The 19,271-nt window shown below is 31.3% G+C and overlaps 1 protein-coding gene across 1 annotated transcript; it reads left to right on the top strand.

Annotated features, from left to right (window-relative positions):
* Positions 1–4,465: 4,465 nt before the first annotated feature.
* Positions 4,466–16,666, top strand: LOC149244262 (uncharacterized). The gene is made up of 3 exons (XM_089371486.1): positions 4,466–4,763; positions 16,028–16,159; positions 16,281–16,666. The coding sequence occupies exons 1-3, from the start codon at positions 4,466–4,468 to the stop codon at positions 16,664–16,666; spliced, it is 816 nt and encodes a 271-aa protein (XP_089227612.1).
* The last annotated feature ends 2,605 nt before the right edge of the window (positions 16,667–19,271 follow it).

Below are 19,271 nucleotides of genomic sequence, written 5' to 3'. Positions count from 1 at the left end.
ATAAGTTCTGAAATTTTAATTTAATTATCAATAATAATTAAGTAGATGGTAGGGATTTAACCCCATCAAATATTCAATAATATTCATAAGAATACACACAAATGAAAGGTTGATCTACATAGTAGTTATGTAATTTCCTCATTTTTAATTAAATTGATTAATTAAAAATGTCATATCAAATGAATTATGGCTTTTTGAGCATGTGGTATTGATAAGCCATGGTTTTGGTCCATGGTATTGTAACAAAGTCATTTTACAAATTAAGAATCTCCATGGTAAAAAGTAGGGATATTGGATAATAAACTTGTTCCATGTTTTTTAAAAATATATATGTCTAACTTGTATATTAATTTTTTTATAATTAAAATAATAATTATAATAATTGAAAATAAAATTATTGGCAAGTTATTTTTATGATTTATTTATTTATTTTAGCAACTTGAGATATATTATTAAGTGTTTTTATGGTTGTTGAATTGAGGCTTTTGTGATCCATATCAAGTTTAAGAGAAATTTTTCGGCGAAATCACAAGATAAATCATTTGTCGACACATTTCGAACCAATGAGTGTGGTTCATCGTCAGGACAAGTTGAAAAATTAGATCCAGAGTGTGGTTCATCGTCAGGACAAGTTGAAAAATCAGATCCATCCTTCCTGTTAAATAGTATGAGCAGAGCCTCCAACGGCCCTTCCTGTTAAATAGTATGAGCAGAGCCTCCAGCGGCTAACAAGGGTAACGGTTAAATTTGACTAGGGACCTGGGTCAAACAAACCAGAAGTGAAAATAAGGGACCTTACCTTTACCTAAATATATAATTTATGAGTATAAATTAATTTTAATTGCACATGACGTGCATGATGTAATGGCTGGGGCGGATGGCTTTCACACCCCCCACCCAAGTTCGAATCCTGCGAGGTTGTAAAATGTTGTAAAAAGTTGTAAAATGAGAGGGTCCCACAGAAGCTTACAAAAAAAAAAAAAAAAAAAATTAATTAAATTGGTTCATGAGTTAATAAATAGTTAAAAATATTGACTATTTTATACATAAATGGAAATTATAAATCAAGGAATAACTTAAAAATATGTATATAATTTTAAAAGAGAGGTTAAGTTAGTTGAAAAATAAATAAATAAATAAAAATAAAGCAACAAGTCTATCGAATTGTTGCTTATTTGCATTCACCAACCATTTAATTTATATGGATGCGCTAATATTTATAATAAACAAAACTCTAAACTATTTGAGTTAAACACACACACACACACACACACACACACATATATATATATATATTAAAAATATGAAATTGAGAGTGTTTGAATGGTTTTTAATGGTGAAAATGGATTCGGCACAAGAACCCTTGGAGTACCTAAAATTTTGAAACTTGAGAGTTGTAATTTGGATTTCCAAAAATTTCCCAATTAAATAGTTGGTAAACAAGGATCCATAATAAACATCAAAACCCTTATTTCATGATATGTCTCATAAAACTAACAAAATTATAAATTTGTTTTCAATTATTAATATTATTATTATTATTAGGCATGTCCATTTTGGAATACGCTTACAAAATTTTAATTTATTTTGAAATAGAGTTTTCATAATTTTAAATTTGTTATCAATAATTATTAGGTGGATGGTAGGAATTTAATCTCCATGGAATATTCTAAAATACTCACAGTATGTATAAATCAATGGTTCTTTTAATTAAATTAATTAATTTTAAAAAATGTCATATGAACAAGTGCTATATGGAGTGAGTTATGGTTTTTTGGGCATGTGGTATTGATAAGTCATGGTATTGGGTTATGCTATTGGAATAAAGTCTCTTTACAAATTAAAAATCTTCATGGTGAAGCGAGGGTAACAATGAAGTATTTTGATACTTATTATGAATTGATGTATGTGTGCTAGTTATTACGTGGATGGCAGGGGTTTAACTTCCACATAATATTTTATAATATTCTTAGTAGCAGTGACAGATCAAAGGTTGAGATTTATCTCAAAAGTACTTATGTCCTTTTAACCTTTTAATTAAATTGATTAATTAAAAAATACGATATATAAACAAGTGTAATATGAAAGGAGTGGTTTTCTTGGCATGTAGTATTGATAAACCATGGTATTGTTACAAAGTCTAATTATAAGTTAATAATCTCTATGGTATGTGAGGGTGAATCTACATAGTTAAGAATCTTGTTACACGTTTTTTCAAATGTAGATATGTAGTAATTCCTTTTATAATTATTATTAATAATAATTTAAAATAAAGTTGTAATTTAGTTAATGTTTTTAAAATCATGCGAATGTGAAATGTATCATGAAATGAGTATTTTTATTTTATTATTATTATCCAATTTTACGGTCATGAAATTGGTGTATGAAACCTTCTTAATAAAATTGGTGTATGAAACCCCCTTAATTATAATAATTTAAAATAAAGTTGTAATTTAGTTAATTTTTTTAATCAAATTGGTGTATGAAACCCCCTTAATTATAATAATTTAAAATAAAGTTGTAATTTAGTTAATTTTTTTAAATCATGTTAATGTGAGATGTATCATGAAGTGTGTATTTCGATTTTATTATTGGTATTGTTACAAAGTCTAATTATAAGTTAATAATCTCTATGGTATGTGAGGGTGAATCTACATAGTTAAGAATCTTGTTACACGTTTTTTCAAATGTAGATATGTAGTAATTCCTTTTATAATTATTATTAATAATAATTTAAAATAAAGTTGTAATTTAGTTAATGTTTTTAAAATCATGCGAATGTGAAATGTATCATGAAATGAGTATTTTTATTTTATTATTATTATGCAATTTTACAGTCATGAAATTGGTGTATGAAACCTTCTTAATAAAATTGGTGTATGAAACCCCCTTAATTATAATAATTTAAAATAAAGTTGTAATTTAGTTAATTTTTTTAATCAAATTGGTGTATGAAACCCCCTTAATTATAATAATTTAAAATAAAGTTGTAATTTAGTTAATTTTTTTAAATCATGTTAATGTGAGATGTATCATGAAGTGTGTATTTCGATTTTATTATTATTATCCAATTTTAAGGTCACCAAATTGGGATCATGAAATGAGTATTTTTATTTTATTATATTATCCATTTTTACAGTCATGAAATTGGTGTATGAAACCCCCTTAATAATAATAATAATTTAAAATAAAGTTGTAATTTAGTTAATTTTTTTAAATCATGTTAATGTGAGATGTATCATGAAGTGTGTATTTCCATTTTTGAGGTCACCAAATTGGGAGCAATGATTTCACTACTAAATCTACGAAGGTATACATACTCTACCCCCCTCTTGTTTTGAACATGTGACCTCTTAGGAGTAAACACATTCTCTTAACCATTGGCCCACTCAAGCTTACCATAGATGCTTTTCATAGATTAATACCTATGAGGGTTTACCAACCATTTAATTTATATTGTAGCACAATTTCGAACAGATGTTGTAATGTCATGTCCTATCTTGTTTTGTCATGTAAATAATAATAATAAAATAATATAAATAACGTATTAACCTATGGTATTCACCCATGGTGTTCATGTGGAATATAGCCTATTTAAAGGGGAAAAACTCTTTAAAAGGGAAAAACCAACCTAGATCCATGTTAACTGCAGATCTACCAAGCATCGAGGGGGATCAAATATCTTTCCACTCTAAAAGAGATTTGCACCTAAAGAGATTTAATCTCTTTGAGCAGTTGGTATATCTTTTCACTCTAAAAGAGTTTTGCACCTCAAAAGATTTAATCTCTCTTTCAGAGTTAAGATAGATCTAAGCTAATAATGGAGATTTATCCCCACTTTACCATGGCTATTATTAATTTTTAAATAGGCTTTGCTGCAAAACAGTGGACCAATACCATGGCTTATCAATACCACATGCCCGAAAAACCATAACTCATTTCATATGACACTTGTTTATATAACATTTTTTTAATTAATCAAATTAATTAAATTGATACAAAGAACGTAACTACTTTAAAAATAAATCTCAATTATTAATTTGTGTATATTTTTAGAATATTCCATAAAAATTAAATCTCTACCATTAATCTAATAATTATTAATTTAAATTAAATTCCTACTATCCATCTAATAAATCCATTAATATAAAAAATTCTCTTAAAATCATCATTCCAACTCGATAAAATTTATATTAAAATTTTAATATTTACGGATTGCTCAATAAAATATACCGTTTCATTAAAATGGAATTGTCAACTAACTTAAAAAGCGAAAAAATAACTACACTAAAAATAACGAAATCATTAAAAAGTTGAAACATATACATATTCGTATAAATACGAACAAATAAGATACGTATTCGTATTATAGTATAAGAGCAAAGAGGATAAGTTTGACTACGTGTCATGGGGGCCCCTGTGGTGGCGTTATTCCCGGGCTGTATTTTGCCTTTTCGCGAAAAGCATGGCGATGACAATGATGACAGAGACGCAGCAGTCGGCATTAAATGCAAAAAGTGATTTTTGTAGAAGTTCGTGTAAGCGTGGGATTGACTGCATTCAAACCGCCTCGTGTGTTCGCCCGGCGCCGTTATCGCTACGGAAGTCTGGCAGAAAATGGACTCACCATTTTCCTCAACCCAACGCTTCACATCCACGCAACACATTGACGGTGTTTTTTCGAAAAAAATATTGCATAAATTATTATGTAGTTTATCGAGGCGGAGGAAGTGCTCGCACGGTCAAAAGTGGCCGGAATCCGGGTAAAAAAATTCCAAAAAATCTTGTAGAGGGAGTGTTTGAATCGTGCTTTTTATAGTCGAAATGGATTCAGCACCAAAAAAACTTCTAAGACACCTAAAATTTTGAAATTTAACAAATATAACTTAGATTTACAAAAATCCTTGCCCGATTTTTTCTAAATATAACCGGAATTTCCATAACTTTCCGGGCAATTCCTCCGGCTAGTTAGACTACGGGCAATTATTATTAGTGGTTCAAAACATTACTTATAGATTTTTTTATTATTGAACACTATTAATTTAGTATCAAAGAATACACATTATAATTTTTAACTTTTAAAAAGAAATATTTATTTTTTAATATTATTGAAAAAATTATTTTTCAAAAGTTTAATTGCAATATCACTAGAAGGTCTTCTTGTGACGTTTATGTCATGTGGATCTTTGTCTACGATTTTTCTATCATAATTTATTGATGCAGTGGTCGTGATTTTTGCGGATTTGTATAGTGTATAGTGATTTTTCATTGTTAAATTTCTTTATGTCATGTGGATCTTTGTCTAGGATTTTTCTATCATAATTTATTGATGCAGTTGTTGTGATTTTTGCGGATTTGTATAGTGTATAGTGATTTTTCATTGTTAAATTTCATTAGAAAACCACCCAAAATTAAAATACTTGAAACAAACTCATATTCACATAAATAACATAATATAAGTTACTACCCACCACTTACTATCACTTACTACCTACCACAATTTAATCAAGTATTTGCATAAAAAAATGGATAGGAACAATATGTAAATAAATATACTTAATATAGATTACTGCCCACCATTATTATTTTGTGTTCTTCAATACTTTAATAAGTAGAAGTAAAAATGTAAATGTGTAGACTTAGTAGTAGTTATTGCCCACCAAAATTTATGCAAATCAACTTGCTTTCATTTAATTTTAAAACTCTCCATATATTAATAATTTTCATATTATATAATAATTTACGTTTATATTTTAGAAGTAATTTTTTAACCATAGTTTTATAACTTCCCTTAATTGTGAGGTTAATTAATAAATGTGTCGATATTTTGTTTATTCATAAAAAAATTAGTGGTATGATATGTAATTTGACATTACAATGTTATATTATTTAAATAGTATTTTCAAATATAATAAAATAATTATAATTTTCAAGAATTAATAAAAATATCGATATTTTGCTTATTAATAAAAAATTTGGTGATATGATATATAATTTGACATTACAATGTTATATTATATTATTTAAATGGTAATTTTGAATATAATAAAATAATTATAATTTTCAAAAATTTTAATAAGCTTTAAAGTAAATCAACATGAAAATATGACTCTAAATAAATGAAAAATTTATTAATAAACTCAATAACACTTATAAGAAATTTAAAATGCAAAATAGTTATAATAAAATAAATAATTTAACTATTTAATGCCCTACACAAATATTTTTCCTAAAATAGTAAATATTTTTTATATCGTATTTTATAATTGGTTTTAATTAGGTTGGATTCAAATTCCAACCATACTTATGAAGAATATTGGTAAATCTGAAGTCTCACTTGTGGGATATGATGTCCCTAATTATAATTGGAACGTTGTGTAGTTTTTCTTAATTAATATTGGTGTTTTCTTAATTAATGTTGTGTAGTTTTTATTAATTAAAATGAAAAAAAGTTATTTATGTTATTAAAATAATTTTAAATAAATATAATATATTTGAATTAAAATTTAAAATTATTAAAGTATATATAATTTTGTTTTTTGATGATGATGGTGGTGGTTAATGTTTATTTAGACTAAATTTTGGTCTATCGGGCCTAAAGAAATGAATTATTTAGTTTGATTTAAGATTTTATTTTTATGCTCAAAAAGCTTGGAGAGAAGCCTCCCAAGCTAACTATAATTTTTACATAGTAAAAGGCTAGGAAGGTCAGTATTGTAACAAAGATTATGAAATTGAGATATAATGTGGTTGTACCCAGGGCACTCTAAGAGCAAGTGATTTTCATCCTTGATGTTCATATTCTCATAGAGAAGACAAATCCTTTCCATCTATGGTGTTTTAGGAACTACCCAACGGGTCACTATGGAGCTCATGAGAGTTTGTTCTACTCTTGCTATATTAATTTTCTTCTTTGAGCTAGTTAAAATAGAGAGATGCTTTTGATCTTCTAGGGTGGGGTTGATGACCTCCTTAAAATATCTTAATTTTCTTTTAGCTGCTAAATCCTTCCCATGCCACATTTTTTCTTTGAACTTAGATGCAACAATATTTTTAATGTTATTGATGTTTTGCAATGCAACATTCTCGTCGATCTCCCAATGGTTTAACCAGGCCCTTGTGTCTTTATACTAGCCTCGTTTGAGCCTTAGGTGGTTTTGGCTAGAATTTAAAGCTAGCTTAGGAAGTCTATGGTCTCCAATGTTATTGAGTTTGTGCTTGTACAACAGAAGCCTAGTCATAGCTAGGCTCTCTTTATACCAACCTCGTTTGAGCCTTAGGTGGTTTCGGCTGGAATTTAAAGCTAGCTTAGGAAGTCTATGGTCTTCAATGTTATTGAGTTTGTGCTCGTACAAAAGAAGTCAGTCATAGAGTTTGTTCTTGTACAATAGAAGCCGAGTCATAGCTAGGCTCTCGATAGGGGAAAGACCCACTTCTATAAGGAGAATAGGATAAGGTGTATTGCTTTATATTTTATATGTTACATAAATTTAATTTACAATTAATTAGACATATGTACATGATTTGATGGAAGAGATTTTATGTCTAGACTAAGATATTTTGTATTTTAATATTAAAAAAAGTATGTTTATGTTTTTCTTCCTAATATTTTTATTATATATATGTGTGTGTGTGTGTGTGTATATATAATATTTTAAATAAATGTTAGGAAATAATATAATATTTTAAATAAATATTAATAAATTATTTTATATTCTATTATATATCTATTAAAAAGATGATGATGATGGTGGTGGTGGTTAACGTGCACTGAGACCAAACTTTGGTCTGTAGGACCTAAAGAAACAAATTATTTAGTTTGATTTAAGATTTTATATTTATATAAGGTAAATAAATATAACCATATATATTAAAAATATAATTTTTGAAAAAGAACATATATACATTTATATAAGAAAATATTATTGCAATATAAACATAAAAATTTTAAAAGTAGTTTGGTGTTTTTGGTTTTAGAATATAGGCTTTTGTATTATAGGTTCAGTTTTTTGGTTTGATCACATATATTTTTTTTGGTCTAAGAAATATTTGGGCAGATTCACTCAAGGGGATCACATCCTACTAACTTATTAGACGAGCCTAAACTAAGGTGTGGAGGAAGGAGAATTATGCTGTGACTTCCCACTAGCAAAGTGCTTTAGTAACGGGAACTTGACCATTAAGCTAACCCTTAAGGTTAAAATTTTCAAAAATAATATTAATACAATATATATCTAAAATGGTTAGAAAATAATAAAGATAAACATTTAAAAAAATATATATATATAGTTTTTGTAAATTAAGTTAGTGAAACTATTTAAATTCAAGTAGTGGAGATACATCATAGTAATGCCCAAATAACAATTGAATTTAACAAAAAATTGAAACCATAACTTAACATCGAAAAATATCTTAATAACACAGCAGATCATCATCATTTATCGAAAATCTTGTAACCCTTTTATATATTAAATAAAATCTTCAAAAATATATCATTTTTTTCCTCTTTAATTTTCTTTATTAACTATGTTTGAAATTTAAATATAAAACTTTATATTCATATTTACCTTACATTTTTACCAGCTTACATCCCTGGCTTTATTATCATTTTGGCGCCGGATTTGGCCTTCTAGATGACGACAGACGCGTAGCAGCGGGCATTAAATGATAAAAGTAATTTGGAAGTCTGTCCATAAATCAGCGTGTCATGATTTTGACGGTTCGTCAGCTTCGCCCGCCGCTGTCGTCGCCGCGAAAGTGTCGGCAGGGACGCGGGGGAATCAGATTTTTGCTGAGCAAATGGTTGACAAGTCACCGTCCTAAATGTTTGGCTCTTGCGTCAATTAAATAATGACGCCAGCTCTGCCAGAAACGGGTCACGCTTTAAATGAGTTACCAGAATGTTTCTCATAAAACTTAATTATGTTTCTCATTGGAATAGGTTTTCTAAATTTTTATTTAAAAATAAATAGGAATAATATATATTTAAGAGGAATAATATATATTTATGTCTTAAGGTGTTTTTCTTTGAAATGAACTCTCTTTTAATTTTTGTTGTTTTGGCTATACACTATCATATTAGGTGTTAGACGATTGAAACAATTTCCTTTGTTAATCTCATAACTAACTCGGTTACCACCGCTCAACTAACTCGGTCATTAATTTCATAACCTAACTGAATTCCAAAGACCAGGGATGCCTCTGAAAACTAAAGGTTAACGAACAGTTACTGTCCATTTGAACTGAACAAGGGTTCGAGCCGGCTTGCTTTAGTATACAGATTCTTCATCCAGAGGAGACATTGGTGGAAAAAGACGCTGGCAGTGTTGAGATTGAAGAGCATGCTTCTCTCTTTCTTTTGCAGGAAACATCCACCCTTCTTATTTCTTCCATAGGAATGAAAAGCGATAGCAAGTTTTGATCAAAGGGAACGCCAAAACAATGGAATTGTTCCTGCGCAACAACTCCCTGGTTAAAGATGGGACATTGGTGTAAAAAGACGCTAGCAGTGTTGAGATTGAAGAGCATGCTTCTCTCTTTCTTTTGCAGGAAACATCCACCCTTCTTATTTCTTCCACAGGGATGAAAAGCGACAACAAGTTTTGATCAAAGGGAACGCCAGAACAATGGAATTGTTCCTGCGCAACAGCTCCCTGGTTAAAGACGGGATCTTTCTTTTGCAGGAAACAGTCGCCCTTCTTATTTCTTCCACAGGGATGAAAAGCGACAACAACTTTTGATCGAAGGGAACGCCAAAACAATTCCACTACAGCTCCCTGGTTAAAGACGGGATCTGGTAACATTTTAAAGATATTTTCTTCCATTTGAACGCATTGAGATGAGGTCTGTCTCTGAACAATTTTCATGTTATATGAGATAAAACATAGCCATAAATTAGAAGAAATTTAACTAGTTGCCCAAATATTTCATGCCTGTAGCCCTTCAAGCGTTTGCCTAATACATAACAGTCCCCATTGCAAACTAAATAAGCCAGGAATCTCAAGCACCCACACCTAATGGAGTTTGTTTTTCTTAATGTTTAAGCAAATTGTTTTGAATCTGTGATCCATCCAAAGGCCAGACGTCGATCTCAACATTACCTCAGGGAAGAATAAATGTGATCATGAAGTTTTAGATTTTGCATTTAGTATGACTTTGGTGCCCTTGATTTTGCATTCGTTATGATCTTGGTGCCCTGTCATTTCTTCACATTATGCATTCTGTCCAGGTTAGTACTAAAAAGTTAAGTGCCATACACAGGGAACTTGAAGTTAAGACCATACGCAGGGTCTTAGTGAAGCTCTGCTGGTTATTTACTTTAAAATAAGGATTCTAGTGAAGTTCTGGAGGTTATTTAGTTTAAAATGAAATAAGTAGAGTGAAATTATTTAATAAATCTATTAAAATAAATTTATACTATAATTATTTATTTTCATTCAATTTAATTTTTGGAGTTACAACAACATGAGAACCTTGATAGAAAAGAAAAAACTTCCAAAATGAACATTATGGGTCTTTTCTATATCTCAAGCATAAGGTGTTACCCTTTTTTGTTTTAGCTACCTTATCAATAAGATGCTCATTCCAACTTCCATTATATATGAATGTTGTTTTTCCATTACAAAGGCTTAAGATGTTAGTGCAATGTTTTTTTCCATGACAAAGGCTTAAGATGTTGGTGCAACGAGATATATTTAAGCTAATGTAAAAATTCAACAGGTCTAGGATGGATTTTTATTTTAAAGATATCAAGGCCTGCAAATAATTCAAAAAACAATTCATCGCTCCAATCGAGTATGAATACATCCATGAGTAGAGGTTATCAAGCTCATAGTTTTTTATTAAAGATATCAAGGCCTCCATGACCTAAATGTAAAAGAAAAAATTATTTCATTGTTCCAACTGAGTATGCATTCATCTCACCTTTTGATTGTAAATGAAAAAATATATCTCACCTTTTGATTGTAAATTAAAAAATATAATTCATCATTCATCTCACCTTTTGATTGTAAATGAAAAAATATAATTCATTGTTCCAACTGAGTATGCATTCATATCACCTTTTCATTTCACTATGTTTTATATATATATATATATATATATATATATATATATATATATATATTCTGAATAAGGCTACTTCTATATTAATACAAAAATATTTTACACCGAGGCCATGACCTCGTAGAGCTAGCCCAAAATTGCGGCATGATTACAGTCAAAGCAAATCTGTGTACCAAAATCCATTGGAATATTGCCCTCCAGAACTGTAGAGAGCCTGTTCCTGAGTAAAGCAAAAATACATAAAGCCCCATATTTGTACTTGGAATTGAGAGTTGAACCTGAGCTGTATGACAACCAAAACTTGGAATTGGGAATTAAACCGGAACTAGATGACAACCCAGACAGTAAAACTAGACTTGGTAGCTGTGACCAGCTACACGACAACCTATAGCTGAAAACAGAGGTAACTGTGACTGCGACCAAAAATAGAATCTGAAGGTTGGCAGAATACCCTTTGCATATAGAAAACTGGCAGTATGAACTAATGCGATTGTAATCATAATTAGGACAGTGATAGGTGGACCTTCTCAAGCTGGCAGAAGTCCAACAGAACCAAAAAGAACCAACCTGCTTAAGCATCAGGAGAGGGATCAGGCGGCTCCTCGGTGATGCGGCATCCAAATTTGTTATCATCATCGTCATCAAAGGAGCTCGCTGGATTCTTCATGCCCTGTGAAGCCTTGCCTTTACCAGAGCCTGAGGCTTTGCTCTGATCGATGTTTGCCTAGATGGGACTTGGATTGTCTGCCACCGGCCTGTCCGAAGTTGCTCTGAGGGAGTCGGCTCCATGACTCGAATTGAGCTCGGTAAGCTCAATGGTGACCATGGCCATGAAGGTGGAAGAGCCATGACTGCAGGGAAAACGTAACCGAGCGGCATTTCACTATGTTTTATATTAATAGCGTAAACAAATTTTATATTTTCTTAAGTAATTATTTCAATATCATGGAAATTAATCAATGCTATAAGATTACCTTAAGTCTCAATCTAAATTTAAATATTTTAAAGAATAGTTCTTTTGTCTTTTAATTTCATGTATTAGTTCTTTTATATTCAAAAAAATGGGATCCCTTGCATTATTTAATAAACCTATTAAAATACATTTATACTATAATTATTTATTTACATTATGCATTCATATCACCTTTTCATTTCACTATGTTTTATATTAATAGCCTAAACAAATTTTATATTTTTTTAAGTAATGCTTTGAATATCATGGAAATTAATCAATGCTATAAGATTACCTTAAGTCTTAATCTAAATTTAAATATTTTAAAGAATAGTTCTTTTATCTTTTAATTTCATGTATTAGTTCTTTTATATTAAAAAAATGGGATCCCTTGCATTATTTAATAAATCTATTAAAATACATTTATACTATAATTATTTATTTTCATTCAATTTATTTTTTTAGTTAAAACAACATGAGAACCTTGATAGAATAGCAAACTTCCAAGATGAACATTATGGGTCTTTTCCATATCTCAAGCATAAGGTGTTACCATTTTTTGATCTTAGTAAATGGTATAAAGCATAATATATATATATATATATATATATATATATATATATATATATATATATATATATATATATATATATATATATATATATATATATATATATATATATATATATATATATATATATATTTATTTATTTATTTATTTATTTTACCTAAATCTCTTTTAAGTGGTTGGAAGATTTTGGCTACCGCTAATAAGACACTGATTCCAAATTCCATTATACATGAATGTTTGTTTCCATTACAAAGGCTTAAGATGTTAGTGCAATGAGATATATTTAAGCTAATGTAAAAATTCAACAGGTCTAGGATGGATTTTTATTTATTTATTGGCCTATTTTTCCTAGACACAAATTCTGATTAGATAATGGACAAATTTAGAGTTTGTTTTCTCACTTTAGATGGATTTCATCTTGTTTGTTGTCAAGAATCTTGTGCATTTGATGATGCATATCTATTTTGGACAAGAAAATTGGTTCTCGATGATGCATATCTATTTTGGACAAGAAAATTGGTGTTGGCCAACCAATAATTTTGGTGGAAAATTCTGCCATGAATAGTGATAAGATCAGAATTTATGGAGCTCATGTACGGGTAGATTAGATGGCAAAAGTTTGATGGAAAAAGTAGCATAGATTGAGACACCATAGAAAGAGAAAATGAGGATAAAGTGGAAAAAGTTCGATGGAAAAAGTAGCCTAGATTGAGACAGCTGAGAAAGAGAAGATGAGGATGAAGGAGCATAAGATTATTTCTAAACAGACAGTTAATTTATAATTTCTAGAAGAGTTGTTTGCTAATTTTGTAATACTTTCCATTGAGCATGCTAATTTTGATGGAATTGAATGGATCTCTTGTAACTAGGGGAGAAAATGCTTCAACTTTGTACAACCGAGAACTAATTGAGGAAATCATGATCAGGGAGGACAATTTAATTCACTTTTCAGGAGTTGAGTTGGGATAAGCTTCTACTATAGTCTTGAGACTAGCAAAGTAATTATATAACATCAATGAACACAATTTCAGGAGTTGAGTTGGGATAAGATTGTACTATAGTCCTGAGAGTAGCAAAGTAATATCAATGAACACAATTCAGAGGGAAAGCAAGCAACAGAGCAAAGTGCAAATATATTGAGTGATCGAGCTGAAAATTCTTACCTTAGCAATTGAGGTGCAAAGTCTAAGTAATATACAGGATCACTCTAGAGAAATAATGTTCAACGATCAAGCTCCTAAATTACAAAGGTGTTTCCACTCCAGAGAAATGATGTTCAACAAGTAGGCTCCTATATTTAAAGGTGTTTCCACTTGAGTGAAATGATGTTCAACTTACGCACAATTTTCTTGCAGTTAAACCTAAACCAAGAGTCGTCAATTTTAGCAATTACAGTAGTTTCATTTGATAGCATGCCCTGCAACCAACCAATTTTGACCAAACAATATCAACAATAATCCTATTGTAAATGTATCCTCTAAGGGCAAAGCCAACGAAAAGACAATTGTCTGAGTATTGTTACTTCAGAATATGCTACTTTAAATGTATCCTCTAAGGGAAGAGCCAATGAAAAGACAATTGTCTGAGTATTGTTACTTCAGAATATGGGTAGATGCGTGAATATGTTTGAATAGAATATTGACCCTCAAGGACTCATATGCTGCACTTTTGAGGGGAACACCTTCGGGTACAAAAACTTACAGCATTTCCTTTGCAACATCTGGTGCCATAAGGCATTCCCCTCTGAAAATAACTTTCCTAACTGCCTTCGTGTCATAATCTGTGCCATTGGATATTTTGTTAGACGATTGAGTTATTACTATCCGTTGATTTGAATTTGAATATTGGAGAACGGTTACTACTCGGTTTCCCAACCACACAAACGAGTCTGGCTTGTGACTCAACGTGTTTATTTTTCCCAGCATTTCGCTCCAGATAGTTAATCTGTTGCAAGAAACGCTCCAGATAGTTAATCTGTTGCAACCACTCAAATCAAGATATGTAGATATGTAAGCTTAGTTAAATTTCTGAATGAATTTGGAATCCTCTTCAATTTGATAAATGTTCAAAACAGTCTGGTATTGAAATGATTTCTTATTTCTGAGCAGTTTCTTAATACCAAGGCCTTCAGTTACTGGAGATCGCAGATTTTTTCTGGCAATTTTGTCATGTGTGAATTGCGCAAGAGGAAGGGATCACTAATGGTCCATAGCAAGGCATATTACCAGGTAATGTGACGAGCCCTGCAAAAGGGCAATAGAGAGAGCACAAGCACCTGCAGAGACAGAAGCAAGGGTGCTCTCGTGGGAAAGGCAGGAGCATAGCCAGTAGCAGCATCATGGACAAAGGAAGCATATAACATAGAGGAATTTACCATGAACTAAGTTCATGCAGAGGACCAGCACCTATTGATGCTGATATTGATCCATCAAATCACAGTATAGCAAATCCTACCCGTCCCACTGAACGCTTCAAATATGTGAATCTGAGCCTGCACCTCTATTACATAGAGCGACTCATTCCTCGCACCTCGCAAAGCCAGCAGCTAGGGCAGAGCCAGCAGAGGCTAAGGCAAGAGAAGCATCTGTAGTTTTTGTATATTAATGCAGTATAGCCAATAACGGTAGAGGAAGCGGTTCTTATTTGTCGATTCTGAAAAACGATATGCAATAGCTATTAACTAACTAGAAACTGAACCTAGATTTTTATTGAATAACTTACAAAAGGAATGGATAGGAATGGATGATTGAGCACTTACAGATGATAGCAGCGAGAAATCGTCGATTACTTTCTCTGTCCAACGCCAAAGACGATGCGGCAACCTTGAATCCTCAGTAAGATCTCTCCCCATATCCCTAAGCTGGTTATGCATATGTATGTTATTTAGACTGTCCACTTCTACAAGACTCTTATCCTCTAGATTTTGAAACCCCCGCCTTCCTTTCCAGCGTGATCCATCTTCAAAATGTTTGAGCATCTCATGTAAACCTGTTGGATATTTTGCAACGTACAAGTCTCGCTTTCTTCACCATTTTGGACACAGATGTTCGACCACATTTGCTCGTCAGTTATTCAGAAGAAAATAAATAGAAGCGGTGTGAGGAAAACTTGCATGGTCTAACCATTGTGGGGTTACCCGGAAAAGTGATCATTCGCGACAATTGAAGGCTGGTCCAAATGGTGGCCTAGCTCTCTCAATCATGTTCATAAGCCACGTCCAATGAATCAGTGCTGGAGTAGCCTGCATGGTCTGCCCATCGTGGCAAGGCAGCTCCAAATGATGTCCCTTTTCTATCTCCACAGAGAACAAGCACTGGGAAGACTACATGGTGTTGCCATCGTGGCATTTCCAGAGAAGGCATCAGTCGTGGCAACTGGGACAGCCCGAATTGGTGGCCACGCAAACCTTGACTGAATTTTTTTATTTCCTATTTAAATAGTATGGCGAGATGTGGATCAAATGACGAATTTTAAGACCAAAAAAATCCAAATAGTCACAGAACAGTTACGTATGGAACAAATGAAATACTTGTGTACACAACTGGAGTCTCTCTTGCCCACTACTCCTCCCAATGTAATTACAACATTAGATGCCTTCCACGACTCATACTGTATCTATATCAAACTATAACATCGCAGGTGATTGCTTTAAGCTTTTTATAGGCCTAAATTATATATTTGAATTCTTCATACAACTTGACAGATGTGGATTGTACGAGGAAGCCATTAATTACATTAGAAAGCTCGAGGAGGATCTCCATCAACTGAAGAGAAAGAGAGACCGTCTGCTGGAAATCCAATCTGCACAAAAAACAGACAAGAACACAAACCTGAAGGTAGTCTTGGAAATTTATGACAGGGAAGCAATTATCATAATTACCAGCCAAAGAAGGCCAAGATATATGTGGAGGATTCTGGAGGAATTTGAAAAGCATGATCTAGATCTGGAGACCTCGCAGCTTTCTGCTGGAGAATCTTTTGTTCTTCTACACTTCCATGTCAATTTCAGAGACAATATTTACCATGATCCAGCTCAGATCCAGAGTTCTCTAGAATGCAGGCTTCGATTAACTTATTAGATTATTGCAACATCTTGTTGCTGATGTGAAATTCGTACGGTTGCGGATTGCTTTGCTATGATGCCATTGGCACATAACCGTCATGTACTCTTGACTGTTGCAGGCTACAGTGGTTTCAGAACTAGCTTCTATGATGGTATTGCTAATTTTGAGGATGATGAGCAGTAGATTTTCTGCAAAGCTTGATGACAACAAGAAAACACAGCCAAGAATCTCCAAAAGCCAATGTAAGAGGAAGACCTAGGTTGTACATTTATAAATACAAATTTTAAATAGGCATAATTTCTCTTCATCTATGAAGTGCGTGCTTGTTATTTCTACAGGTAAAGACTAAGATAATTACAAGTAGTTAATTTGGTCACATTTATAAGCTGAAACCCAAAACTCGGGCTCTCAACCCACTTGAAAAAATGGACATAGAGTATTTATCAATAAATCCAATCCAAAAAGGAGAGCAGGGCAAGAAAACACTGTTTTCAGATGAGGCTTGATGTGATGGAAGAGGAATTAGTTTGTACTGAATATCAGAGTTGCACTAATATGAATGTGAATTCAATTTCATTTTTGCTCTGGAGTTAGCCCCTGTTTAACAATCTTAATTTCGTTTAGCATAATATGTTTTTTTGGTGTCTCCACCATGTCGCAGATTCGATTTGTACAATACATAATGTCCTCAGTGGCTAGTTAATTGCTCTCAAGGTTTTGACCATGATACCTTGTGTTGGATATTTTGCACTCTCTGGTTTCTTAGCCACCAAGCTTCAACCCTTTAATGACACATCTTATTTTTTCATTAAATATTCCCCCTACTTCATCCAAAAGGCAAAATCCATTCATTTTGACCTCAATGACATCTTCGTCAGCTTTGATGTTGTCTCCTTCTTTACCAAAATCCTTGTTCCTGAAGCTTTAGAATTAATATCCCAGTTAGAATTAATATCCAAGTTGGTCGACCTTGAAACCCTTAACTTTATTAAAATTTGTCTATCCTTGACCTTCTTCTCTTACAATGGTACAATGATATCTGCACTTCTAATTGAAGGATTTCTGCACTTCTAATTTAAGCATAGGAATCCAAAATTCAATGATATTCACCTTGTGCAGATATTCATGTTTAATTATTTATCATATTGTTCATGAATTAATATGATTTTATTTATTTTATCTCATCTACTAGTATTTTTTCAAAATCCATGAAATATTTGCTATTGGAACTTGAAATACCATCTTTGAAGATTAAGAGGCAATCTATGTTCGAAAATGTTATAGAATTTGTCAAATTTGGCATAACATAAGTGATTTCTCTTTATCTTCTAGCTTTGAATGGCATTTTGTTTACTAATTTTTATCTTTAATTATTTTTTGTATGTCATGATTCTTATTGAATTTATGCCTTACGGTGTTTCCTTTGCAACATGCTAGTTAATGTATAGTTTACAAAAAATGATAAGATTGTTTTAAAAATAATAGAAATATTCATGTTATTTTGATAAAATTTATGGGAAATTTTAAAAAATTCTAGGTATATTGGTCAAGCTTCAAGATTTTGAGTATCCCAAATTTTTTATGGTGCTGAATATATTTTGCAATAAAAATACACAATCATGTACTCTTAATATCAGATTATTTAAAAAAATGGTGATTCTAGATATGTTTTGAGCATCTTAAATAAATGTGATACCTAAATAGACAACAACTTAGAGTTAATAATTTGAAATATTGTTTTATGAATAAAATCAATAGTTTCTCACTTTTATTTTCTATTTCCACTTTTGTAGTGGCATTACAAAATTTTAGTGTTACCAATGACATATAATTATTTTGTTTATTATCTACATTTATCATTACTCAAAATTATTATGCTGATTATAAAACTTGAACATATTTGAATAACTAGTTGTAATTTTATACAAAATGTGGTTACTTATTTTTTATTTTGAAAAATTGTGATACATTAAAATATATTAAAATTTGATGATTAACTGGCTGTGAAGGTAATACTTAAGAATGCTAGCTACTCATCACTATTTTAAAAAATTATAATTGAATTAAAAATAGTTTATTTGGTTGTATCAAATTGTTTTGTTTTTCTATTCAATTTTTTCTTATATATAGATTTTATTTTTATTTTTATTATAGGAGTTTTGTTTGTTAAATTTGATTGGTTTTAGTTATTGTAGTATAATTTGCATTATTAATTAGATAAAAAAATCAAAATATATGAAAATTTATTTATAAATAAGGTTTATTGAATATACTTTGACAGGGTGTTATGTTGGAGGGATCGGGTTTTGGGGAAATGTGTTATCCACCTTCGAACTTGTAATTCTGCATTGTTGAGGGAAGGATACAATTAGTGTCTTGCATGCATGAACATGCAATCTTTCAGTTGGCATAGGTGCTATGTAATGGTTGGGATGGGTGGTGAATTCATTTGTGAAGGTATGGTTTGAGGAGAGGTCAGTTCCTCGATGACATGGAATAGTCCAAATGCAAAGGTTGCCTGTGGCGATGTTCTGGTGCAGTGGGTTGCGGCAGTATGGCCTGAGAGAAAAGGAATCCATCGAGTTTCTCCAATTTGGAAGTTGGTAGAGTGGGTCGTTCG

The sequence above is a fragment of the Pinus tabuliformis genome, chromosome 8, assembly GCF_031772625.1.
Source record: "Pinus tabuliformis cultivar Carrire ecotype Pingquan chromosome 8, CPIR1, whole genome shotgun sequence".
NCBI lineage: Eukaryota > Viridiplantae > Streptophyta > Pinopsida > Pinales > Pinaceae > Pinus > Pinus tabuliformis.
Note: the sequence above shows the minus strand (reverse complement) of the source record. Positions and strands in the feature narration are given on the sequence as shown.